General features: G+C 44.0%; 1 protein-coding gene across 8 annotated transcripts in view; it reads left to right on the plus strand.

Moving 5' to 3' along the window:
- The window catches only part of STK32B (serine/threonine kinase 32B), a 419,228-nt gene that overhangs the window by 70,626 nt on the left and 321,769 nt on the right, over nt 1-26,833 (plus strand). For 7 of the 8 annotated variants that reach the window (XM_073012511.1, XM_073012510.1, XM_073012514.1 and 4 more), the window contains exon 2: nt 19,231-19,286. The exons of the other annotated variant lie outside the window; for it this stretch is intronic. In XM_073012511.1, coding sequence (XP_072868612.1) covers nt 19,231-19,286 — 56 coding nt within the window. The remainder of the gene's footprint in view (nt 1-19,230; nt 19,287-26,833) is intronic. 8 annotated transcript variants of the gene reach the window in all.

Here is a 26,833-nt window from a genome sequence, read left to right on the forward strand (position 1 = left end):
GTACACAATACTTGTGGAGTGAATGTAATGTTTAGAGATGATGTGTGTAATCATGAGAATTTTTGAGATTTCCTGTGTTAGTGACAAATTACAACTAAAAGCCTAATGACTGATTGAGAAAGTATCTGATGCCAAGCTTTTTTCTAAGCACTTTACATATATGTATGAAATATATAGAGAAAATACGTATAGAAAAATAAACATAATTTCTATATATTATAAAATAATATAACATTTCATTTGAGAAATTATATTATAAAATTATAATACATATTTAAGAATATTTGATTTTATTTCTTCTTTTTGTTTCAATAGTTTTTGGGGTACAGGTGGATTTTGGTTACATGGGTAAGTTCTTCAGTGGTGATTTCTGAGATTTTAGTGCACCCATCACCCCAGCAGTGCACATTCAATCTAGTCATTTACCCAATATCTAGTCTTTTATCCCTCCCCACTTCCAACCTCCTCAAAGTCCATTATATCACTCTTATGCCTTTGCGTCCTCAGAGCTTAGCTCCCATTTATAAGTGAGAACAAATGATATTTGGTTTTCCATTCCTGAATTACTTCAAATAATGGCCTCCAGCTCCATCCAAGTTGCTGCAAAATACATTTTATTCCTTTCTATGGCTGAGTATTACATGGTGTATATATACCACATTTTCTTTATTCACTCCTTGGTCAGTGGGCACTTAGGTTGGTTCCATATCCTTGCAATGGCAAATTGTAAGCACTTTACATGTGTTAAAGAATTTGGTCCCACAACGACCCTGTTATATAGCTGTTGTTACGATTCTTCTATTAAGGATTAGGAAACAGGTCATAAAACTAGTGAAAGAGGAAAAGCTGGCTCCAATTCTGGCTGTGCAATCAGGTCATTATAATACTATTAATGAGAATAGGACTAACCAGCAGTAATCATAATTATGATAGAATAACACCAAGGGCAAAGGATAACAGCAGGCATAATTTGTTGAGCAGGTTTGATCTGCCAGGTAGTGTACTGGACTGGGTGTTAATGACTTTTGAAGGTGAGATATATTATTGTTTCCACTTCACAGAAATGGAAACAAAGCCTCAGGTCCTAGTGGGTGGAAGAGATGAGGCTGGAGTGGGGCCTGCCTGGCACCAAAGTCTGTGTTCAGTCTCGCTGTTACAGCTAAGGAGACTGCTGCTCCCAGGGACAGGCCGGGGACAGTCATCCTGTAAAAGAGACTTGTCCTGGGCACCACTTGGCTGCCAGCCACAATTGAGGGGCCAGAAAAGTTGAGGAGAACACAGCCCAGGCCTGTGATCTCATTGTCGGTGGGAAATAGGGACAGAGGGGATCAACCTCCACAGAACCATGTAAGAGTGATTGTGTGTTCACAGTGTCCACCCATTCACTCACTCATTCATTCACTCATTGACTCACTCATTCATTCACTAATTCACATACTCATTCTCCCACTCATTTACTCACTCATTCACTTACTCAGTCACTCACCCATTCATTCACTCATTCACTCATGCACTCATTCTTTCACTCACTCCTTCACTCATTCTTTTACTCATTCACTTGCTTAGTCACTCATTCACTCACATTTGCTCACTCATTTACTCATTAATTCACTCATTCATTCATTCACTCACCCATTCATGCATTCACTCATTCACTTGCTCACTCATTCATTCACTCATTAACTCACTTCACTCATTAAATCACTCATTCACTCACTTATTCACTTATTAACTCCTTCACTCATTCACTCATTCACACACTCATTCACTCATTTACTCATTCACTTGCTCATTCATTCACTCATGTTGCTCATTCATTCACTCATTATGTTACTCATTCATTCACTCACTCACTTGCTCATTACTCACTCATTCACCCACTCACTCACTCACTCACTGATTTGTTCCCTGACTCATTCACTCATTCATTCACTCAACTCATTCATTTACTCATTCACTCATTTACTCACTCAGCTGTTCCTTTGCCAATGCTTGGAGGACTTCCTATGCACAGGTCCTAGCTCTCACTGGGGTTGCTGGGCTGACTGCATCTGGTGTTGGCCTTGCTTGACCCCTCCCTTGCTGCACTCTCCTGCCTGGGTTACATGATATTCTCCCTGGTTCTCTCCCACCTCTCTGTGCACCCCTTCTCCGCCTGAGTCCCTTCTCCACCTACTTCAGCTGTTGGTGCTCTTCCACCCTCGGCCCCTGCCTTGACTCTCTATTTGCTCCACCTGCACCAGCTCATGCATTTCCTCCCGTGGCTGCAGAGCCCAAATCCCAGCTCCCTTCCTCATTTCTTACTGCTGGGTCTCCTTCTTTATCACCACAGCTGCCTCAAACTTAACAGGCCCCAAGCCAACTTCCCCACCTCCCCCCAGAGTGGTTCTTCTTTCTCCTGTGGGCTCTGCTCCCTGAGCACTAGCTGTCCATGCCTCACCCATGCCCCAAGCTGTGGAGCCAGAAGGTGTCGCCCCACACTTCTCTGGCCATATCCCGTGGTCTTGCTGGTCAGTTTCCCATGTGTCTCTCAAGTTTCCCTCATTTCTTCACTGCCTAGATCCTACATGCCTCCCGGCTGCTCTCTCTGCTCCCGGCCTCATCTTCCTTGGAGCCTCCTGCAGCCAGCATAAATGAGGATTGAAGGAGGAGTTTTCCTCCATAACCTAGGGTCCTGATGACACCCAACACTGTGCTTTTTCAATCACAACGCCAGCATCGTTGTTATCATATTTGCGTGTTGAGGCTGCTTTAACAAAGTGTCACAGCCTGGGTGGCCTCAACAACAAACGTTTATTTCTTGCAGTTCTGGATGCAAGAAGTCTGAGATCAAGGCGTGAGCAGGGTTGGTTTCTTCCAAGGCCTCTCTCCTTGGCTTTATACGGCCACCTTCCCTCTGTGTCCTCCACGTGGCCACCCTGGGTGCGTCTGTGTTCTTATCACCTCTTTTTACAAGGACACCAGTCATATTGGATTAGGACCCCACCCTTTTGACCCATTTAACCTTAATTACCTCCTTAAAGACCACATATGCAAATCCAGTCACATTCTGAGGTACTGGGGGTTAGGATTCAGCACATGAGTTTTGGGGGGGATACAATTTGATCCGTAACAACTGTGATTACCACCACCGCCACCATCAACCTCCTCATCCTCATATCATTTCACCTTTTCACCATCCTCCCTCCTGCCTTTTATTGATCACTTAGTATGTGTGGGGCTCAGATCAAAGCCTGTTAACTTTTTCATGTGTGGTCTTATTTGATTTTCACAACACACCTGTGACCTCTATTTTATAGGCGCAGAGGAGAAGAGAGGTAAAGTAAATTCTCAGATCATCTGTTCAAAAAAGTAGGTCTCTCACGCCCTGGTTCTGCCAAAATGTCACCATCCTCCCAGTTTTTTGGCCAGGGGAAGTATCACAAACCCCATCAGCTTGTAAAGTTGAACTCATTTCCTCAAATTACATAATTTTGCTCTCTCACAGAGAAGAAATCCCGAAATCTCTGGCTCTTCTAAGTTCATCAGATGTCTGAGTGAGCAGAAGGCTTCACTGTGTTTCTGAGAGCTGTGTGCTTTCTACTCTTCTCTGTCAAACCATCGGCATTTTCTTAGTTCTGAAGCCTCCCTGACTCTCTTAGAGGTGGGTGGACATTCCCTTCTTGGCCCCCAGCCCGTTGCCTCCTGAGGATCTCTCTCTTTTCCCACATCTCATGCAGGGTTTCCTAATCCACCAGAAAGTGAGGGCTTGGGTGGCCAGGACTGAGTTTGGTTTGTTCCTGTCTCAGGGCCTGGAATAGAGCCAGATCCTCATGGAAGGTCAGAAAGGAAATGCAAAATACACAGAAGATCTTAACTCTACAGGGACACCACAGGCCATAGATAGAAACGGTCTCATTGAGGCTTCCCATTTTATTATTCCAGTTTGTGTTAAGCTAGTAAGGAAACAAGACTGTGTGTATGTGTGCACACATGTGTACATATGTGTGTGTGCATGCACCTGTATGCATGTGTGTGTTTACGTGTGAGCATGCATATAGGTGCACGTGTGTGTTTTAGGGGACATCCTTACTCTTTGGCTGTTCATAACAAAGAATTCAACACTTACTGGGTAATGTAGGAGGCAGAATGTTAAGATGGCCCATCATGAACCTTCCCCTCCAACCTTATTCCTGGGTCATGTTCCATTACATTGTGAAGAGGATATTATACAGATGGACCTAACCTAATGACAGGAACTCTCTCAAAGCAGACAGATTTCTTCAACTAGTAGCAGAAAGGAAAGTAAGGAAGATTTGAAGCAGAAGAGGGATTTGTTGCACTATACTAGACAAGCCTATAGGTGCTGAGAAGACTTCCAGATCACAGCCAGCAAAGACACAGGGACCTTAGTCCTATAGCTTCAGGGAACAGAATCCTGCTAATTATCTTAATGAGCTGGGAAGCAGATTCTTCCCCAGGATGTCCAACAAAGGCAGCTTGGTCAACACCTTGATGCTGGCCTTCTGATATCTTAAACAGAGAACCCCATTGATCCTGCTCCGATTTCTGACCTACAGAACCATGAGCTAGTAGATGCATGTTGCTGAGAGCTGCTGAATTTGTGATAATTTATTTTGTAGCGTAGAAAACTAATACAAGGCTTTCCTATGTGTGGCCTCGGGCTAGGAACTGAGAATGTAGAAATTAATGTGACAGGTCCCTCCAGCCCCCCTCTCTGAGCAGCTTATGGTTACAGACAGGAATCAAGGGATTCAGGCAGAGTCATGGGGGCAGCTGCAGCAGCACCTGGTGTGGGTGGACATGGTGGACCAGAGCTGCCTTACTTGGCCTGAGGCCAGCGATGCAGGGAGATGCCCAGCAGGCTGAGCCTGCTGCTGCACCCAGTGTGGGCTTTTGGAAGCTATCGGACCACATGCATATGTCTGGGCTCTAGGGTCATCCGGGACACCTCTCCCTGGCTTTCCTCTCTACTGTCGTCCCCGCACCTCTATTCTCTCACTCTCTGTCTGCTTCTGCTTTCATCAAGCGTTCTGCTTCCTCCCCCAACTCCTTGCTTCAAACCAGTGACTTCACTGCATCTGTAACTCTGCCTCCTGTGGACCTCCCTCTCACAAAGACCCCCAGGAAGGCACTGCCTCTCATTCCCATCTAGGAGAATTGTTCAGTGATCTGCCCCCATCAGATCTACTGGAGGCCCTTGCCTCAGCCTAGGTTGAGCTTCACGTTGGCTTGTGGTTGTCCAGTTGCCCTGGCACCATTTGTTGAGAGGCCATCCTTCCTCCACTGAATTGCTTCTGCACCTCGGTCAAAAGCCAGTAGGGCACATCAAGTGGGTCTGCTTCTGGGTTCTCCATTATGTTCCATTCCTCCATCTGTCTGTGTGTCTTCTCGTATCACCCAGTCTTGAGTACTGGAGCTACAGAGAAGGCCTTACTGTTGGATAGAGTGGGTCCTCTACTTCTTTGTTAAAATTGTTTTAGTTCTCCTGTAGTTAAAATACCTGGCTCTTCTTAGGATAGTCCTCATGCCCTTTAGCTCCATCCCTTCTTGTCATTTTTCTTCTCTCCCTCCATCCCTCCCTTGTTCTCTCCACCTGCTTGTCAGTGATACTACTTAGCAGCCCCTCCGGCTAAGGCTTCAGCACCCCACTGCCCTGCAGGCCAGCCCTGCTGAGTTTGGCTGGGCTCATTCACTTATCTGGGGGTTGGCTGGTTGTCAGATAGTCTATGGTGTCTTCACCAGGACGACTGTGCTACTAACACTGCCCAATGTCGCACTGTCTAGTGCTGCCTGGGCATGTTCTCATGACAAACTAGATGTGCACTAGATGTGTATGTTGTAGTTGTAGAAATAAAAAGATATTTTGGAAATAAAATTTTGTCATTTAAGTCTTCATTCTGGTAGAGTCGAGTCAGAGCTGACAGTGCCAGGTGAGATAGCTTTAGTTGCTTAGGCCTTAAACCAACCTTCAGCAGTGCAACTTAGGACAAATCAGGTGAATAGAAAGTATCATGACTATATCACCTGTAAAAGCCACCTGTCTCTCAACAAATGATTCGAAGGGCAGCTCTGCAATATCTACAGCATGGCCATTTCTACTGAAAACCCAGTTATCAATTTCCTGATCTTTTTAGGGAAAGAATAATACAGAGTCTGGGACCTAATTGTGGTTTAGAGTCTCCTGATATTTTTCAGCTCAATACTGAGCAGCAGAAAAAGGGGAGTGGTGATAGGTAATAGTTGGGATAATGTCTAGTCCTCCTTTTGCACAGATGACAGCATTACTCATATAATGCTCAGAATGCTCAATGCTGAGATAAAGGTGCCATGGACATTGGTGCTGCCTAAGTGCTTTATTCATGAGCCATGAAGGGACTTTAACCAGATGAGAATAAACAAACTAGGATCTTGATGCCGATGATTACATTTTTACTTATCTTTCCAGTAAACATAAGCAAACATCCCCCATTAGCTGCCATACAATTGGACGTCCCAGAAAATGTAAATGTCCTCGTTGTGTAGAATGGATATTAACCACATTAAGTACTTAAACAACTGACTGCTGGGAACCCAGTCTTTCCTGGTGAAGTTGGCCTTGTGTAAGGGTCTGATAACCAGGCAGCTCTTAAGTGCAGGGGTCAGAGGGAAGAGTTTGGGGCTGTGGTTAATTGACAGTATTAATTGCCCTGATTCTTCATAGGTGGCACAGATGTAGCTCATTCAGTTACATCCAGTCATCATTTATTGAACCTCTTATTTATGTCAGGTGCTATTTTGGGCGAGCAATTCTCTCAAAATTATGCCCACCCAGAACCTCATAAATGCGACCGTATTTGGAAATAGGGTCTTTGTATACATAATTAGTTGAGAATCTTGAGATAAAATCCTGGATTTAGAATGAGCCTTATAAGAAGAGAAAACAGAGACAGGCACACAAAGGGGAAGGCCATGTGAGGACAGAAGCAGAGGTTGGAGTGATGTAGTTGCAAGCCAGGGAAGGCCAAGGATGGCTGATGATATGGTTTGGCTGTGTCCTCACCCAAATCTCATCTTGAATTATATCTCCCATAATTCCCACGTGTTGTGGGAGGGACCTTGTGGGAGGTAAGTGAATCATGGGGGTGGGTTTTTCCCATGCTGTTCTCGTGATAGTCAATAAGTCTCACGAGATCCGATGGCTTTACAAAGGAGAGTTCCCCTACACAAGCGCTCTTGCCTGTCGCCATATAAGACGCGACTTTGCTCCTCATTCACCTTCCACCATTATTGTGAGGCCTCCCCAGCCACGTGGAACTGTGAGTCGATTAAACTTCTTTCCTTTATAAATTACCCAGTCTCAGGTATGTGTTTATTAGCAGCGTGAAAACAGACTAATACAGCTGGCAACTCCCAGAAGCCAGAAGAGACGAGGACAGATCCTCCCCTAGTACCTTTGCAGGGAGCATGGTCCTGAGGACACCTTCCTTTTGGACTTCTGGCCTCCAGAACTGTGGGACAATGAATTTCTGTTGTTTTAAACCGTGCAGTTGTTGGTAACTTGTTACAGCTGTCCTAGGAAACATACACATTGGGAATGCAGGAAGGAGGTATGCATAAGGCAGTCTTTGCTTTCAAGGAATTGATAGTTTAATTCTTATTGTCTCTCAAACATGTGTTTGATTCTTTTCTTATCCTGAATTCCACATTTCCACCAGCATCCAAATTATTTTCTGTCCCGAGGTTATTGCTGTGTTATATTTTCCTGTATGAATTCCTGAATGCTTATAGATTCAGTGTTTTTGCTGATAGGAGTATGGAACGAGGGGTAAAAAGAGGTTTTAAGGCTTCACGAAGCACATTAATCAGCTAGAAAACAAAACAATTTTTAATGAGGCAACAAGAGGTGGTTGCAGCTCAGCTTAGCAAATACCGGCTGTCTACTTCGTGCTAGACAGTGCCTCAGGCACATGGGGGAGTAAACGGGAAGTGGAGGAAAAGTCCCTTCTGAACAACTGGTCGGCTACTGGCCCTGGCCAGCCAGAATGGACACTGGCCAGGAGCTGATTCTTGCTCTGGCTGCTATCCACTCAGGATATGAATGTGAATGAGGTGAGAAATGGAGGCTGTGTGCAGACTGCTGTAATCAGGGCCATGATTGGCCTGTAAACAGGGTGCAGTTGGAATTTCTGGGGTGAAACATCACCTTCAGCGTTTGGAGCAAAGGACATACACATAGTTTCTCAGTGCATATTGCCTGGAGAGCTGTCGATTCCAGCCCTTGTGTAGCCTGTGAGGCTGTGGCCTTGAACTAATAGATTATCTGCTGAGAGGCAAAATCACACACGTAAGTAGTCGTCTCCGTGAATTATGGGGAAGGGAAGAGACTGATATTTATTGAATGCTTTTCATGTTAGGCAGTGAGCTTTATGGCTTTTATGTTGTTACAAGTAACTCCGACCACTCAGGAATTTATTTTGGAGTCTAGTGAAAGGAGAGACACTCATTTTATTTTATTTTTCCCCAATAGCTAGCCAGTTCTTCTTGCCCTGCTCACTGAATAACTCTTCTCTTCTTTATTGGAGTCCAACCTAGGTCTGTTAACCTTCAAAGCTGTGTTCTTCCCTCCACACCTTCCTCAAGCTCTGGTGGACATTTTTGTGACTTGGTTTCTGGTAGAATACATATCACTAGAGGTTCTGTCTCTTTTGTTCATTGTAGGTGTCTTATCCTGTGCAATGACTGTTTGTTGAATGAATAAACTATGTATTCTTATATCTGGTAGGATGAAACTTTTCAAAACATATTTGGCAGAACATTTGACCTATTCTCACCTATTTATTCTCCTAAGAATAATTTTGTCAATTTTGGGAAACAACCTTGATTATAATTATGTTAAATGTGAACATGAACTTGAGAGGAACTGACATCTCTCCCTTCTTGTGTGCCTCAACTTTTAGTACCCTACCCCATTAATCACCTTAACGACCCTAAGAAGTAGGTATCATTGTGCCTATTTTATCAATGACTATGGTGAGATACTTCCTAAAGATATCCTTTCACCCGCTAGGCAGAAGTGACCCTCTCATTGCAAATATGTACATCCAGCACTCCTTTGGATTTCTTCCATTCAATATTTGTTCATTCACTTGTTCTTTCTTTTTTTATTCAATAAATGTTTATTGAGTGCCTATTATATGCCAGGTACTGTTCTAGGTGCTTGGGATGCTGAAATGAATGAAACAGGCAAAACTCATAGTCCTCAAGGAGTGGACATCCCGAAAGAGAGGTGCAGACAATAAACTAGTCAACAGGAGAACAGTAAATGTTTCCATTCATGACATTTCCTAAAACAGAAGTAAAAAATACAAAAGAAATAGGAGTGAGGTAGGGAATACCGAGGGAGGTGACCCAGATGGGGTGGTCAGGGAAGACCTCTCACCTTCTCCAGGGGAGGGAGGCCTGGGGGATGGGAAGGAGTCAGCACTGGGGCACCAGGGCCAGGCGTTCCAGGCAGAGGAACATCAGGGCAAAGGCTCTATGATAGTAGAGTGCCTGAGCTGTGGGGCACAGCCAGGAACCATGTGTGGTTGACACACACTGTGGTGAGGGCTAGGAGAGTGACGGTAGGGAGGTTTGGTGGGAGGGGTGACTGGGGTTCTTCTGGGCCATGCTGAGGAGCATGGATCTTATTTCATGCACAATGCGATGCTACTGAAGAATCTAAACCGGGCTGGGGCTGTCGACTTTGAGAAGGTAGGCAAAAGGAGAAGAAAGTGATCTCTTGGCCTTGGACCTGGGAACAAACTCAGCACCCTGGAACCAATAGGTTCACACCAAGGGGACACCTTCCTGAGAACTGCAGTGGTCTGATCTGTTGTCCAAAATCACCCCTTTCCAAAACCTGAAGTCCCTGGGAGGCCAAATCAGGCATTGGAGGGCAACTTGGTAAACAAAGGGAGGTGGGGCCCCTTGAGCAATGGTTTTTTTGAGACTCTGCTGAGGCCTGACTCACTCCTGCCCAAGGAAATGTCTACCAATCCAGTGGGTTAAGCCTTCCTCCACCCTGCCCCACTCATCCCTTCCACTCATACTTCTCTGTTCATGGAACTCATCCTGCTCTTTCATGCCACTGCTGAAGATTTCTGAAATTCTTTCTTCTCCTCATACCCTGGGGAATTCTTGTTAGTCCTCGTATCTATGCACAGTGTCTTGTGCTTTTCAAAACTTTCCCCGATGGTCCCAACAGGATGGAGTGGATTCTTCTCCCTGACCTTGTGCCTGACTCTGCTGCTGCACCCATCACCCCCTTTTGATGTCTGCCAGGACCTAGGCATGCCTCTGCTAGGCAGAGGGTCCTTGGGAGCAGATCCATCACACCTGAAGTCCTCCACTCCTGTCAGGGAACTGAGAAAATTTGAGGAGAACAGACCTAAATCGAGTAATGAGAATGTCCCTGTCACTGCTTCCCACGTGTGCACAGGTTGCACCAGCACTGCCAAGGGCTTGCTCTGCCTCCCCCTTTTCCGGGCTGATGTCTGACCACTCACCCCATGTTTTCAATCAGCTTTCATCAGGCAGGATGAGATTACTGTACAATCACTGAGATCCTGCTTCCTCAGTTACCGTCATGTGGCAATTTTATCTCCACCAGATTATATCTAAGATGCTTTGATGAAGTTTGGATATTTCTAAACAGCTTAAACAAACATCAACAAACCACATTTTTCTTTCTCCTCTTCAGAACCCTGTAGTACCTTTTCATCGTGTTTGAAAAACTTCCCAGAGCCCTTACCCCAGCCTGTGAAGCCCCCAGCTCATGACCTCTCCTCTGACCCTGGCTTGCCCACTTTCTCTCCTTCCTACACAGCAGTCCAGCCATCCTTGCCTGCATGCTACTCTAGGGACTGTCGTGCATGTTTTTGCCAAGGGCCTTTGCACATGCTGTTCTCTCTGCCTGAAATAACCATCCCCCTCATATCAGCATGGCATCTTCTGTCACTTTATTTATGGATCTGCTGTATTATCCTCTTTTTAGAAAGGCTTGCCCTGACCACCCTGTGTAAAATTGCAGCTCCTGTCCCCAACACAATCACTATCACCTTACCTGATGTATTAGGAAGAATAACTGCCCCTGAAATGTAACTATGTCTTAAATGTTGAACTCTGTATACATTACATGGCAAAAGGGACTTTTTAGTTGAGATTAACTTAAGGATTTGAGATGAAAGAGAGCATCCTGCATTATCCAAGTGGCCTTAAATGTAATCAGAGTCCTCACAAGAGGGAGGCATTTGGTTTTCTGTTCCTGTGTTAGTTTGCATGAGGTAATGGCCTCCAGCTCCATCCATGTTGCTGCAAAGAACATGATCTTCCTCTTTTTATGGCTGTGTAGTATTCCATGGTGTATATGTACTACATTTTCTTTAGCCATTGTATTGTTGATGGGCATTTAGGTTGGTTCTATGTCTTTGCTATTGTGAATAGTGCTGCAATGGACATCTGTGTGCATATGTCTTTATAGTATGATTTATATTTCTTTGGATATCACTTATAAGTGGGAGCTGAACAATAAGAACACAGGGGCACAGAAAGGGGAACAACAAACACTGGTTGGAGGGAGAGGATAAAAAAACTACCTGTTAGGAACTATGCTTACTACCTGGGTGATGACATAATCTGTACCCCAGTGCCCTGTGACATGCAGTTTACCTAAGTAACAAACCTGAACATGCACCCCTGAACCTAAAACAGAAGTTAAATAAATAAAAGGGAATGCGTAAGGGTGAGAGAAGATGTGACAACCAAAGCAGAAGTCGCAGTGATATGGGATCACAAGCTGAGGAATGCAGACACCTCTGGAAGCTGAAAAGACAGGGAGACAGATTCTCCCCATGATCCTCCAGAAGAAAGACATGTCCTGCTGACAGCAGGATTTCGGTCCAGGGAGACTTCCAGGACTGTAAGATAATAAGTTGGCATTATTTAACCTACGAAGTATGTGGCCATTTGTTATAGCAGCACCTGGAAACTCATACACCTGGATTTACTTTCATTCATAGAATTTACCACTTTTTTTTTGGGAGGGGGGAGGGGACAGAGTCTTGCTCTGTCACCCAGGCTGGAGTGGAGTGCAATGGTGTGATCTTGGCTCATTGCAACCTCTGCCTTCTGGGTTCAAGTGATTCTCCTGCCTCAGCCTCCCAAGTAGCTGGGATTATAGGCATGCACCACCACTCCTGGATAATTTTTGTATTTTTAGTAGAGATGGGGTTTTGCCATGTTGGCCAGGCTGGCTCGAACCCCTGACCTCAAGTGATCCACCTGCCTCAGCCTCCCAGAGTGCTGGGATTACAGGCATGAGCCACCATACCTGGCCAGAATTTACCACTTTCTATCATTGAACTGCAGATTTGTCTCCTTGCACCAGAAGGTCAGCTCCCCAGATGTAGGTCCATTGTGTGTTTTGTTCACTGTTGGTTTCCAGTACATAGTACAGGACCTGGAAGACAGCATACACTCAGTCATCATTTCAACGAGTGTTTACCCACTCACTAAAAATGCATTTATTCTCCCCCAAATATTTTTTGAATGAGTGACTAATGGAAGCTTTTCACGGTGGATGCCTGCCGCAGCTTGGTCAGCCCCCTTTCTGTGTAAACTTCCACAATTTCCTGTAGAGAGGGTGATCTCATTTCCCACTCCCTGGGAGAGCTCCCTCGCCATTCTCTTACTACTCAATGTATGTCATTCATTCATGCGTATGTGTCATTATCTTGACTGAGTACTTAACATAGCACCACCTGCCTGGCACCTGAGGTCAGCAGTGAACAGGACTGTGGCCCTTTCTTAAGGGGTCACCTGGTTATCTGGATTATTTCTGTACTAAGGAGAGACAAACTCAAAAACAAATAATCATCATCATCATATGCTGATTGTATAATAGTCTTATTCCAAGAAAAATCTTAGCAGAGAGGTGTTAACCTCATTTTACAGATGAAAACTGAGATTCTGAGATGTTAAGTGACTATATTGAAGGCCCATAGCTGGACCAGGGGATTGGGTGGCCACTCTTCAGTGGCTTCTGTTTGCTGAGTTGGCCTTTTGCTATGTCACTGTCTGTGGCCCTCACCCTGACTTGGGGATGCAGGCATCACTACCCCCATTTTATTAAATGGAAAATCAAGGCTTGGAAGTTAACTTATGTACTCAGGTTCACACTGACTCAAATAGTGGGACTGGGTTTAAACCTTTGTTTAAACCTTTGTCCAGGAACACCAAACCCTCCTTTTCATCCATGACCCGACTCTCTCCCCATCAACAGATAGGACCTCTCTCTGCTACAGCCCAACAACCCATACCTCAGATGCTTACAGAATCAGGGAGGAAACAGAGATGCATAAACTGGGCCAGGTGTGACAGTGGTGAATCAGAGAGAATGTTGTGGAAGGGCATCACAGACCCACAAATTTTTTTTTTTTTTTTGGCAAATCTTTCAATTTCTTGTGGTTTTAATGTGTTCCCCAAAGTTTATGTGTTGGAAACTAAATCTCCAATGAAACAGTGTTAAGAGAAGGGGCCTGATAAAAGGTGATTAGGCCATGAAATTTCTGCCCTCATGAAGGGACTGCTGTCATTATCATGCGAGTGGATTAGTTATCAGGAGAGTGAGTTACAAAAGCAAGCTCAGCCCCCTCTTGCTTGTTTGCTATCTTGTACTCTCCTGCCCTTCACCTGTGGGATGATGCAGAAACAAGGCCTTCATCAGATGCCATCACCTTAATTTTGGACTTTTTAGCCTCCAGAACTGTGAAAAATAATTAAAAAAAATAAATTACCCGGTCTGTGGCATTCTGTGATAGCAACACAAAACAGACTAAGACATGTCAGAAACAATAATTTTGGGGTGACATTTTATAATTTTTAAATACTGTAACTTATTTAAAACAATTTTAATCAATGGACTAGCTCGAGTAAACACACGCATGACCCACCCATGTGCAATCCTGTGCCCAGCGTCAACTCTGCAAGGAGTGAGCTGCAGGTTTCAGGTTTTTAGGAGGGCAGGAACGGGATGTTTGCTTACTTTTCTTGCTTGATGCACACAGTGCTTAAATGCATGTGTTTGTATAGGATGTGGACTGTGGTTTACTTTCCATTAGAGATTGTTTGAAAGAATTACTAGCCATCTTGAAAGTTCACTCTTGGCTGTTTGAATAAACAGCTTCATGCATATTGCAGTGTTGAAAGCGTGCTATGAAATTCGTTAGAAATAACTGGTCTAGTGGAAATGAGAAAAGGGCCCACTGGCATGTAAAGTAGGACAACCAGAGTTACCCAGCGTGATCAATCACGATCAATAACTAATTGGCACTAATATACTTCTAGATTTATCAGTCGTGGAATATTTGGTCATGATTTAATCAGACAACTGTTGTATCACAAGGGTGAAATATGAGGAAAAGCCACTAATATGGAATAATATTCATAGTAATACCTAATACTTGTTGTCATTAGTTCATGCTTGGTACTATTCTAAATGTTTAACCTATATTAGTTAACGCACCATGTACAACACTGTAAGGTAGGTGTTTTATTATATCCATCATATAACTGTGGAGGCTGATGCACAGAGAGCCTAAGTGCCTTTCCCAGCATCACCCAGCTACTGAGTGTTGGAGTGAGAATTCAAATCCAGGCAGCCTGGCTCCTATGTTGTTGTCCCAGATAACCCTTGTTCTTTGGCCTCTTAGTAAAATCTCAGTAAGCCTGGAAATTTAACAATAAAATAGCATTTACTAAGCCACTGCTATGTGCCTGGCTTTGAGTATCAGAAAAGAATGTATCTGGCTTCTAATAGTAGCCAGCCTGACCCACTGAACAAATATAATTGTTTTGTTATTTTTTCTAATAGATTAAGTCCCAAGGTAAGTGGTTGCTGGCATGTGTTCAGAGGCTCACAAGGAGGAGTGGCTTCCCTGCATCTGTGTTGGTCTTTTGCTCATGTTTTTGGCTTTGTAGTCACAAGATGGCTGTTGCAGCTCCAGATATCACGTCCACATTGAAGGCAGGAAGAAGCGGGAGGGTGGAAGGGCTGCTCCAGCTCAGTGTGCCCCTTTCGTCACATACACAAAAAATACTTTCCCAAAAATGTCTCCATCTCATTTATTAGGTCTCATTGATTAGATCTGGATCACAAGGTCACTGCTGGCTGCACAGTGGCTGGAAAAGTGGGGAATGCAATTATCCAGCTTAATTAGATCGGTAGTTCCCAAAGTGCAGCCCCAGAACTGTCAGCGCCACCTAGAAACTTCTTAGAAATGCAGATTCTCTAATGCCTTCTTAGAAATTCAGGAGCTGAATTCAGGAGGTGGTACCCACTGATCTCTTAATAAGGTTCCAGGTGATTCTGAAAACGCCACTGGATTTGATCAATTATGACTTTATTCGGGATGGGCAACTTATTATTCATTGCCTGGGGCTGGCCACAGTGATCCCTAAGGAGAGCTGGGGTTTTGTTATCAAGAAAGAAGGGAGAATTGAGCCTGGCTGAGCAAATAATGCCCCCAATGTGTTGTTCCATTTTCTTCATGATGCCTGGCAAGGCAGGTGCCACTGTCCTTGTGTTTTTGGCGAGGACACTGACACTCCTTGTCTTTGCCTTTGCAGCAATTTGTTGCCCATTTCTATCCTAGTGGTACACTTTTAGTGGTGTCACCATTTGCAACTCTCTCTGAGTCTGGTGGTGAGACACCACTTTTCAAGAATGTACTTCACCTTCAGTCCAGTCACTCTGCCAGCCCAAGCAGTGCTTGTGGCTTCCTCAGATGGAATGGGTTCATGATAAGAAAGCAAGGGTGCCAAACTGGTTTTCCCCAGACTGGGTAGTTTTCAAGGATACAGAACTTCCCATGCTAAAACCAGGAAGATTCCAAGGAAACCAGGATAAAATAGTCACCCAAAGAAACCATTCTTCAACCCTCTCACACCCCCAGCCAATTCTTCCTACTCTGAACAAGCAACCTCACGTGACAGTGCGATTCTAGGACCCATTATTGGCTTGGCATTTTCATTGACTGAAGCCGTTTTAATCTGTTTATCAGCCAAGTGTTAACTTTCCACTTACTCAAAGTGTCTTTTAAGCACTATTATGTAAGTATCAGTGTAGTACACTCCAGGGAGATGCCAAATAAATAGGAACCACAGGCTGTGTGCTCAAAGTCATCTAGAACCAATCTAGTCCAATAAGCAGACAAGCATTCATTAAGTGTCTTTTTTGCCCCATACATTGTTAGTTTCCCCAAAGGAGCCCACAATTTTGTAGGGGATATGGATGACATGGTGAGTGGGAATATTTACAATGTTATAACACTCATTATTAAAGTAATAATGGCCTTTGGCGTTTGACCATTTGCTCAGTAATTAACACCTCCCTCCAGTTAGGAGACAAGACAGAGGAGGAGGTTGATAGAGAACCAACTCACACCTCTACAGCAATAAAGCTGCAGCCAAGGAACGTAAGGGAGGCAGTAATCATGCACTCCCTAATGCTGAAGCCCAGAATTAGGTGGACTTTCCCACCTGGCCAGTGCTGAATCTGGACCCCACAGACCTCTCCACATGGCAGCTGGTCCTGAAAAGCTTCTGGCAAGAAGGAGCAGAAGAGAGGCCACTCCCTAAAGTCAGACAGACTCCACAGAGAGGGCACCGTGAGCATCAAAATGCTGGTGCCATTCCTTTTCCAATTCACCACTTGGATAACTTGCACCACCTTGGATGGGAGAAGAGGCCACGGATGTGTGGGGCAATATCCCAACTGCAAGAAACCAGAAAAGAGGGCGGGGATTACTCCTCACCCCCTAACACAGAGCTAGCACGTTTTGAAAGGTTGTGGTATGCCAGGCATGATTGTGAGCTCTTTATGGAAGGCAGACCCCATTTTCCCTATTTTACAAATGAGATAACTGAGGCACACAGAGGTTAGATGATGTGGCTAGGGACACACTGAGTAGAGCTGTGTTGTGGACCTGAGCAGTCTGACTCCAGGGAATGTTCTCCCAAACTGTTAGATGTCTACAGAAGGTTCAGAGTTACCTCTAAGGAAAAAAATCGTTAGTTGGGTGTTGGGGAAAAGCTTCCCAAGAGAGCAAGCGCATGAGCTGCACGTCAAAGGCCAATGAAAAGCTTTCTCCAAAATAAGGGGTGTTGGATCATGGTCTTGCAGGCAAGGGAAACAGGAACATGGAGATGTGGCAGCGCGCTGCAGCATGGTGCCTTCAGGGAACCCGTGATGCTCATTGCTGATTCGAGGACCCGACAGTGGTACCTGCCCTGTGGGGACCTCAGGAGCTTCTCGACAGGACATCTGCATTTCCCAGCATGCTGCTGGTTACATAACAAGCTGCAGTGCAAGCTCATTGCTTTTTTTTCCTCTTCTCTGACCTTTGGTAAATGAGTAAGAGGTGAAAATATGGAATCTCTCTCGGCAAGTTATCCTGAAAGGAAATAAATCTAAGTCAAAGAACCAAGGTTTTAGTAAATTAACCATTAACTCCATCTCTCTATTCTAAGCACGTTAGGCATTCGACCACATGCTGTATTCTGACTTTGGCTTGGCAGGGACACAACTCAACATAATTATCCTCCATTGCGTAAGTTTAATATACAAGGAACTAATTGTATTCATTTACTTCCTCACATCCTTGCTTCCATTATGTGGTGAACTAATCAATTCACTTCACTTTTTTTTTTGGTAAATAACATGTCTTTTCTAGTTATTGGAAACTGGCTGTAATTCAATCTAATTCAAAAATATTTACCGAACACTTATTATGTACCAGGAGTTGTGTTTGGCACTATGAATATGGAGATTAGTTCATTCAATCATTCCTTCTGTTAATGAATATTTATTGAACACTAACTGTGTACTAAACACTGTGCTGAGTGCTAAGGGTACAATAGAAAAAAATAAACATGGCCCTTGAACTCAGGGAGCTTAGAGTCTAGTAGGGAAAAGTGAACTTAATTAAATATACAAAGGTAAAATTATACAAAGTGATGTATTTTGGGGAAAGTTCCACAGTGCCATGAAAGTGTATCATCGGGAGCCAGACCTAGTCTGGAGGGTGAGGGCAGCCTTCTGGGGATGCAGAGAGAACAAGGGTAGGGCAAGGAGGAGAGCACTCAAGGCCTGGGAGTGGCTATTGTCACATGTCTGGCATTCAGTAGGTGATGGGAGTGAGCAGGGAGGGGAGGCAGGAGAAGCAGCTGGAGCCCTGCAGCCCTGGGGAAGGATTTCCTTTTTCCACTGAGAGCAATGGAGGGGAGGAAGCAGAGGACAAGCAAGATCACTCAGCTCCTCACACATTTCCCTGAGTGGAAGAGTCAGGTGAGGGTATTGGGAGGCCACCATAGTGGTCCAGGAGATAGAACATGGTGGATTAGACCAGAAAAGTGGCCGTAGGGCTGGACAGGTATGAGATACTGTGCAGAGACAACATGGAGCTACCCGATGAAAGATCGGACATGGGGTGAGGGGAGAAAGGAGTCAAGGATGAGTCCCAGGTTTTGCACATATAGTGCCCGTGAATGTTGAGACCACTCATCCTGCATTCTGCTTTGGATCTGTTGAGTTCACGGTGACTTTGGAACCTCCATGAGGACCTGTGGGGAGGCATTGACACATACAGTCAAGGCTAGAGACAGCTTGGAGAGCCACTGCTAATTAGATGGTCATTGCAGCCTTTGGAACCCATGACAAGAGAACGGTTGTAGGACAAAGGCTTGACAGACTCTAGTATTTAATGCCTGGGAGGACAGGGCTGAGTGTGCATAAAAAAGTGAAGCATGAAAGGGATAATTGAGAGAGTGGACAAGTCAAAGGAGGGGAGGATGTCCATGGGATTTACTGGCAAGGTCATGCATTGTTGACCTGTCTTGGTGTAGGGAAGCATGTAGAAGCCAGGCAGAAGTGGGGTGGAGAGTGAAGCAGCAAGACTGCAGAGCCCCATCAAGAAGTGTGGTGTGAAGGAAAGGCTTCAGATGGACAATATGTGTGCTGGGGAAAAAATGGAATGTGCTGCAAATTCCCTTGTGGATCCCTTCAAGGGTGGACAGCTGCTCTGGCAAGTATAGCGCACCTGACCCAGGAGCCTTTGGAATAGGTGGGTAGGTACATAGGTAAGGATATTCAAGGAGCAATACCAGGTTTAGCAAATCTGACTTGTTTCCTTTTTTTTTTTTCTTTTGCAGTCAACTTTGACCATTTTCAGATTCTGCGGGCCATTGGTAAAGGGAGTTTTGGAAAGGTAAGAATATAAATGTCTAGACCACTGGGCTTAAGTATGTGTGTGTATTTGTGCGTCTGTGTGTTGGTTGCTGGGCACTGGGAATGTTCTGTTTGGCAGTAAGATTTCGACTTGACAAATTTGAAATGTGAAAGGAAGTCTGAATAGTTTCCTTTGGATCTGGTGTAATTTTTTTCTGAAAATTAAATTATCACAACAGCCCCGGTTTAGGTGAATTACAGTGGTAATTATTTCAAGATTGCCAATGCCATTTGTTCCTTGAGAATCTAAATGAGGAAGGTTGAAAAAAAGCCCATAAACATTACAAAGGCAACTCTTTCCAGCAACATAGACATTTGTTGTTTTGGAAAGTTCATATTTGTGATCTTTGACTATTTTTTTTGAAAGGGTATAGAAGACTAGGAGAAGATGGCAGGAGTTTTTAGAAAACAAAAATGCTCCCTCAATCAAGCCCCAGTCTGTTCCCACATACTCAGAAATTTTTTGGGGCAATAATTGCTTTGAGTACCTATTGAATGCCAGATATTCTGTTATGTTTTTTCATAGCTGTTGTTATTTCCATTTTACAGATGGAAAAGCTTAGATGTAAAACGTAGTCTCTATAACTCAGAAAGATGGAGCAGGTTACCCTTGGCCACACAGGCAGAAGTATCAAAACTGGGATTTGAACTGAAGGCTGACCAGGGACCTCCTATTTCAGCAACCCACACTCTTGATTAGACTATTTAAAACTCATAGAGCTAAACTGAGGCATGTGACTTAAGAAGTTAGATAGACCCAGACAACTTCCCTCCGTCCTTCCCTGCTTCTATTAATCCAATCCATGCATACTAATTGGATGCAAACCCTGTACCAGGCACTATTTTGGACTCTCTTGATCAGTAGTAACCAAAACAGACCCAAGTGTCGTTTCTCCTAGGGCTTACATTTAAAAAAGTGAGAGAGATGAGAAACAGATAATCGTATAGCTTTATGGTACATTAGATAATGATAAGTACATTAAAATACAGTAAGGTAAGGGGAATACGGAGTTATAGGAGAGCGGCAGGGAGAAGTTGCTGTTTTGTAGAGCCAAGCTATCATTAGGGTGGCCACTAACCACAGGTGGATATTTAAATTTAAATTAATTAACATTAAGTAAAATGATAACAATTCAGTTTGCAGCACACTAGCTGCATTTTAAATGCTCAGTAGCCACGTGTAGCCAGTGGCTACTGTATTGGAAGCTCAGGTTATAGAGCATTTCCATATCATAGACGGTTCTGCAGGACAGTGCTCTCATATAGGGTGTCAGGGACATCCTTGATAATAAGATGACATGTGAGCAGAGCCCTGAAGGAAGTGAAGGAGGAAGACAGGCAAGTTCCAGGCAGAGGGAACCTCAAGTGCACATTCTGCGGAAGGGAGTGTGCTCTGTGTCTTTGAGGGGTCTCCAGGCAATGGGAGTGGTACAAGGTAAGGTCAGTGAAGTGGGCAAGGCCCAGGTCTTAGAGGACTTCATCCATGTGGTAAAGGCTTTGGTCATTTCACGGAGTGAGAAGAGAAGGCTTGGGGGGTTCTGGGGGAGGAGTTGCATGATCTGTTTGTAGAAGTTCATAGAAGTTCACTTTGGCTGCCTTGTGGAGAATAGCCTGGGAGTGGCCACAGCAGCAGCAGGGAGCGCTGTGGGGAGAGGAGGTGGTGGCCTGGGGCATGTGGCGGTGCTGGGGGTGGTGAGAAAGAGTCAGATTTTGGATATATTTTGAAAGTGTCCCCAAATCAAGTGGTCAATAGGTAGGGGGTCTCTGCAGTAGCTCAGAGGCTGTCTGATGTCATCACAGGTCTGGACACTTTTCATCCACGCTCTCCACCTTCCTCAGTGGGATGAGACTTTCTCCTCAGGTTTCCTATCTAGTGGTTTAGAGGTTGCCGAATTCTGTGTATCACATCTTCACACAACTGCTCCTTACTTGTGCGACTTTGTTAGAGAAGGACTTCCCTCCTGGAAACCTCCCAGCCAACTCTTGTTTCGTTGGCTATAATTGGTCACATGACCACCGCTTGCTACTGAGGGAAGCATCTTCCATTTTCAGCCTGTAGCTGGTAGACGAGCTCTTCCAGTAGAGAAGGGCAGGAGGATAGTTGGGGCGGACACAGAAAAGTGCCCTTGGGAATGTCTGATATACTAACTATCCTTGTGCCCGCTGCTTGGGGAGCAAAGTTGAGTAAGATGTGGCCCCGACTGACCAGAAACTCATCGTTTCATGGGGTAGGCAGTTGTATGGACCAGTATGTTCAATGGTCAACTCTATTCCTGGGAAAAATCTCTTCTTCCATGAGGAGTATTTTCTGATGATTTGTGCTTCTCTTTTGCTTATGTGGACCTTCTTACAGAAGCCTTTCTAAACATGACACATTTGGGGTTAATTCACTAACCAGAATGGTATTGAGTTGTGCCGCATTCTGCAACTTTAATTTGTCTTTTCCACACAATCCGGACTTCACTGTAGGCACATAGAGGCACCACAGAGCTTCCTGCCTTTTCAGAATCTCATTTCTGAGTTCCTCTACGTGCACATTTAACCATTTGACAGTGTTGGTCATTCATGTTGTCAGGTGAATTGGGTCACTGGATGATTTAACAGACATTCACTGGGCCACCAAAGGGGCCATGTGCTGCATTAGACTCTGTTTTCCTGGCAAGACTCGGAACTTGCTGAGGGCAGAAATCTTGTTTAAAAATCAGACATAAAAAACAGTAAATTATGATACAGTATATGATGGTTAATTTTACGTATCAACTTGGCTAGGCCATGGTGCCCAGATGTTTGCTCAAACCTCCATCTAGATGTCACTGCGAAGGTATTTTTTTAGATGAGATTAACGTTTAAATCAGTAGACTTTAAGTAAAGAAGTTGACTCTCCACAATGTGGATGGGCCTCATCCAACCAGTTGAAGACCTTAGGAGAGAAAGGCTGACTTCCCTTGATGAAGGAGGAATTCTGCCTCCTGGTGGCCTTCGGACAGGAGTTGCAATATCAGCTTTTTTCTGAATTTCCAGCCTGCCATCATGCCCCGTAAAGTCAGAAGTCAGATTTGCAAGCCCCTACAACTGTGTGAACCAGTTCTTTAAAATAAATCTGTCTTTGTCTGTCTGTCTATCCATCCATATTCTGTTGATTCTGTATTCTGGAGAACCCTGACTGACACATGGCATGCTAGTGGGACAACAAGAGCATGTGCAGGCTCCAGCCCAGCTAGGGAGAAGGAGGATTCTAGAAAGAGCCAAAGAGAAAAGAGTTCACATGTACAGCAAACTGTTTCACGTGAGTTTAAACCTCTTGTCTCCTTGGTGCTTTTGACTCTCTGCAAATGATTATTCAGAAATCGTGTTGTATACCTGACAGGTGCCCCTTTGGATCCTGGTGAGCTTCCCATGCCTGCTTTTATTCTGGAGCCCATGCATCACACCAGCCCCTCACTTCCTCCTTCTCACACTTCCTCATGGGTCAGGAAGGAGGATGTTCAGTTCTCCAGGCCTGGATTGTGTGGTGAAGAGTTGAAGTTTCCCTTGTATGGTGAGAGGAGCCACGTAGTCCTGCAGACTGATAAACCAGTCTCAGGAGCAGTTCACAGTCACACGTCTCAGCCCTTCCTCCTGCCTCCACTATGTTCCCATAGGCATTTGCTCCCAGCCTACTGTCCTGTCTGCTTGGCACTCATACTATCCCTGAGAATTCCCTGCCTCCGGCCAGGTGCAGTGACTCACGCCTGTAATCCCAGCACTTTGGGAGGCTGAGGTGGGCAGATCACGAGGTCAAGAGATCGAGACCGTCCTGGCTAACATGGTGAAAACCTGTCTCTACTAAAAATACAAAAAAAAAAAAAAAAAAAAAAAAAAATTAGCCGGGCGTGGGGGCGGGGGGGGGAGGCGCCTGTATTCCCAGCTACTCGGGAGGTTGAGGCAGGAGAATGGTGTGAACCCAGGAGGTGGAGCTTGCAGTGAGCCGAGATCACACCACTGCATTCCACGCTGGGCAACAGAGCGAGACTCTGTCTCAAAAAAAAAAAAAAAAAAAAGAATTCCCTGCCTCCAAACTGGCCAGCATGAGGACCCGGACTCTAGGTCTCCTATTTCCTTTCTTACCTGCACTTCCTAAGTGGAAGGAAGTGCCAGGCAAAGTCAGGACCAAGCTCCCAAAATCCCTAGAACTCCAGGGCCCTGAGGCTGCCCAGTGGTCCCTGCTGCCCTCCCAAAGGGGGACCCAGGTGCTCCCACTGCCTTCTTTTTCTCCAGAAGGTGGATCTTAGCAAAGCTTCCCCTTACTTTGTCTGACCTTCCGTCATTCATGCTGGCTTCTTCCTCCATTAGCACCCGTCTAAAAATGTGTCTTCAGTGAGTAACTTGTATTTTGAATGTCCACTCCAGCCTCCACCAGCCAGGATGTTGTGATGTCAATGACATTTTCCCTCTTGAAGCAAGTTCGCCATCTGTACCTCCACCTACTCCCCTGACCCGGCTGGAATTAGGCCTCTACTTTAGAGTGGTTTCCAGAGGAGTGATCGGTTAGTCAGTGTTTATAAGGAGTAGCTCATTCTTACATAATATCTTGGGCAGACACAAATTTCCCTTGGGATAGTTACCACCACTGGGAAGTCAGCTCAGCCAGTGTTTATGAGAGTGCAAGGCAGTGTGGCATAGCACAGGGAGCAAGCAGTTTGAAAACTAGACAAACAAGGATTCAAATGCCATTCAGGCGCGCACTTTGAGCCTCTGTGTCTTCACGTGCAAAATAGGCATGTTGGTGTCTTCTATATAGGGCTGTTGTGAGAGGTTAATGAGATGGTATAGTAGAATGCCTAGCACAGAATCCAACCTGATATTCAATAAATATTGATTCTCTTGTTGCTTAAGGCTCTTTTTCCCCTACGCAGCAGGGAGTGAGGAAGGGAGAGTAACTGAATGTGCTTTTTGGCAGTTTGTGACGTGAAGAGTTCTTGCTTGGAAGGGCACTTGTCTGGACAGAAATATGGTACTGGGACAGGCAGGGCTGTTGTGTATACTTAAGTTCCCAGAATATCTCACCATGTGACATATGTCACTGCTGATAAACGGTGGGATGAGGCCTAACAAGACTCATGATCTTGCATGATACTCATTCTTCTTGGAAACTGTACAACTCTGGGCTTAGCACTGACATTGTCTTTGTATTTTCTCTAAGTCTGTGTCTTTTCTGGTTATGGGAAATTTGTGTGGAGTTGATATAAAATCAGGCAGCTTAGGTTCATTTGTTAATTCACTCATTCACTCATCCATCCATCCATCCAACACACGGAGGACCAATTTGTTCTAGGCCCTATTCTAGGTACTGAGGTTACAACAATGAACCAGATATGATGCCTGCCTTTGCGGATCTCTCAGATACATGCAGGAGGCAGAGAAATAAACAGTTAACTGTAGTCCACTCTGAAAAGCATGGTAGGGGAGGAATGCTTATGGTTTATGGGTGTACAAGGTTGGAGTGGAGGATGCCTAATTCAAACTTCAAAAGCTCTGATGCCCTTGCTGTCAAGGGCAGGGTTGGCTGGATACCCATATGATTTTTTCCCATCATTTTAGTATGAAAATGTGCAAACACACAGTGAATGTGAAAGAATTTTTCAGTAAGCACCAATGTCTTCCACCTACATTACCAATTAACATTCTACCAAACTTATTTTATGAAATACCTATCCTTCTACCCACACATCAATCCATCTTATTTTTTGATGCATTTAATAGTAAATTGGAAGTATTTGTACATTTCGCCTTAAATATTTCAGCATAGAAATTTACCTATAGTTTTTCTTTTGATGTAAAATGTACATACAACAGAATGCACACATCTTAAACTTACATTTGTTGACTTTTGAGAAATGCATGCATCTGAGTAACCTAAACCCATACCAAAATATAGAATATCACCATCCAAAAGTTCCCTCTTGACCCTTTATAGTCAAAACCTATCCCAAACTCAACTACTCCATCCATTACAGATTAGAGTTGCTTGTTTTAAAATTTAGTATAAAATGGGATCATACAATATATAGTCTTTTGTTTAAAGCTTCATAATGTTTTACATTTTATATAATTTTTTTCAGCATAATGTTTTTGAGATTCATTTGTGTTGCTTTGTATCAGTATTTTGCCCTTATTGAGGAATAGTATTCAATCCCATTAATATATCACAGTTGGTTAATCCATTTTCATCATAATAGACTCCAGGTCTGTTTCCAGTTTTGACTATTTTGCAAAATGTTGCTATGAAAATTTGTATAGAAATCTTTTTGTGGACATATGATTTTATTTCTGTGAGGTAAATGTCTAGGATTGGAATTTCTGGGACATAGGATAGATATGTATTTAATTTTATACAAAAATGCCAGAAGATTTTCCAACGTGTCTGTACCATTTTATTCTCCTACTAAGAGTTCCATTGTTTCATATCCTTGCCAACATATGATACTATCAATATTTTTAACTTTAGCTATTCTGATGAGTGTTTTGTAGTATCTCAATGTGATTTTAACTTATATTTCCCTGATGACTTATGACAATAAGCATTTTTCCTTATGCTTAATGGCCAATTATATATCTTAATGGCCAATTACAGAAATTTGGTAAAGTGCCTGTACAAAACTTTTTGCTATTTTTTAAAAAATGGGTTGTTTGTTTTATTATTTAATTGTGGGATACATATATGGATACATTCTGTCAGATATGAGACTGTTTTCACCAAGACTGGTTTACCTGTTAATTTTATTAGTGGTGTGTTTTGATACATGAAAGTTTTCCATTTTGATAAAATCTAATTTGTAGAGTGTTTTTGCTTTTAGGGTCATTGTTTTATGCAATTTGTATAAGAAAATCTGGCTCACCAAAACATATTCAATTCACAAAGATATTTTTCTGTGTTTACTTTCTAAAAGTTTTATAGTTTTAGCTTATAAATTTAATTCTATAATTCATTTTGATTTGGTTTTTTGTATGGTGTGAGTTAGGGTCAATTTTTTTTTTCTTTTTTTTTTTTTCCCCCTAGTGTGGACGTCAATTTCTTGAAAAGGATTTTTTTGTTTATTGGATTGTGTACTAGGGTTCTCTAGAGGGACAGAACTAATAGGATATATGTATATATGAAGGGGAGTTTATTAAGGAGAATTGCCTCCCATGATCACAAAGTGAAGCTCCACGATAGGCCATCTGAAAGTTAAGGAGCAAGGAAGACAGTAGTGGCTTAGTTCGAGTCCCAAAACCTCAAAACTAGGGAAACCGACAATGCAGCCTTCAGTCTGTGACTGAAAGCCTGGGAGCCCCTGGCAAACCACTGGTGTAAGTCCAAAAATCCAAGAGCCGAAGAATTTGAAGTCTGATGTTGTAGGACAGAAAGCATATCCAGCACAGGAGGAAGATGAAGGCTGGAAGACTCAGCAAGTCAGTTTCTTGCACCTTCTTCTGCCTGCTTTTTCTAGCTGGACTGGCAGCCGATTGGATGGTGCCCACCCATGCTGTAGGTGGGTCTTCCTGAGG

Source organism: Chlorocebus sabaeus, chromosome 27 (genome assembly GCF_047675955.1).
Source record: "Chlorocebus sabaeus isolate Y175 chromosome 27, mChlSab1.0.hap1, whole genome shotgun sequence".
In the NCBI taxonomy this organism is placed as follows: Eukaryota; Metazoa; Chordata; class Mammalia; order Primates; family Cercopithecidae; genus Chlorocebus; species Chlorocebus sabaeus.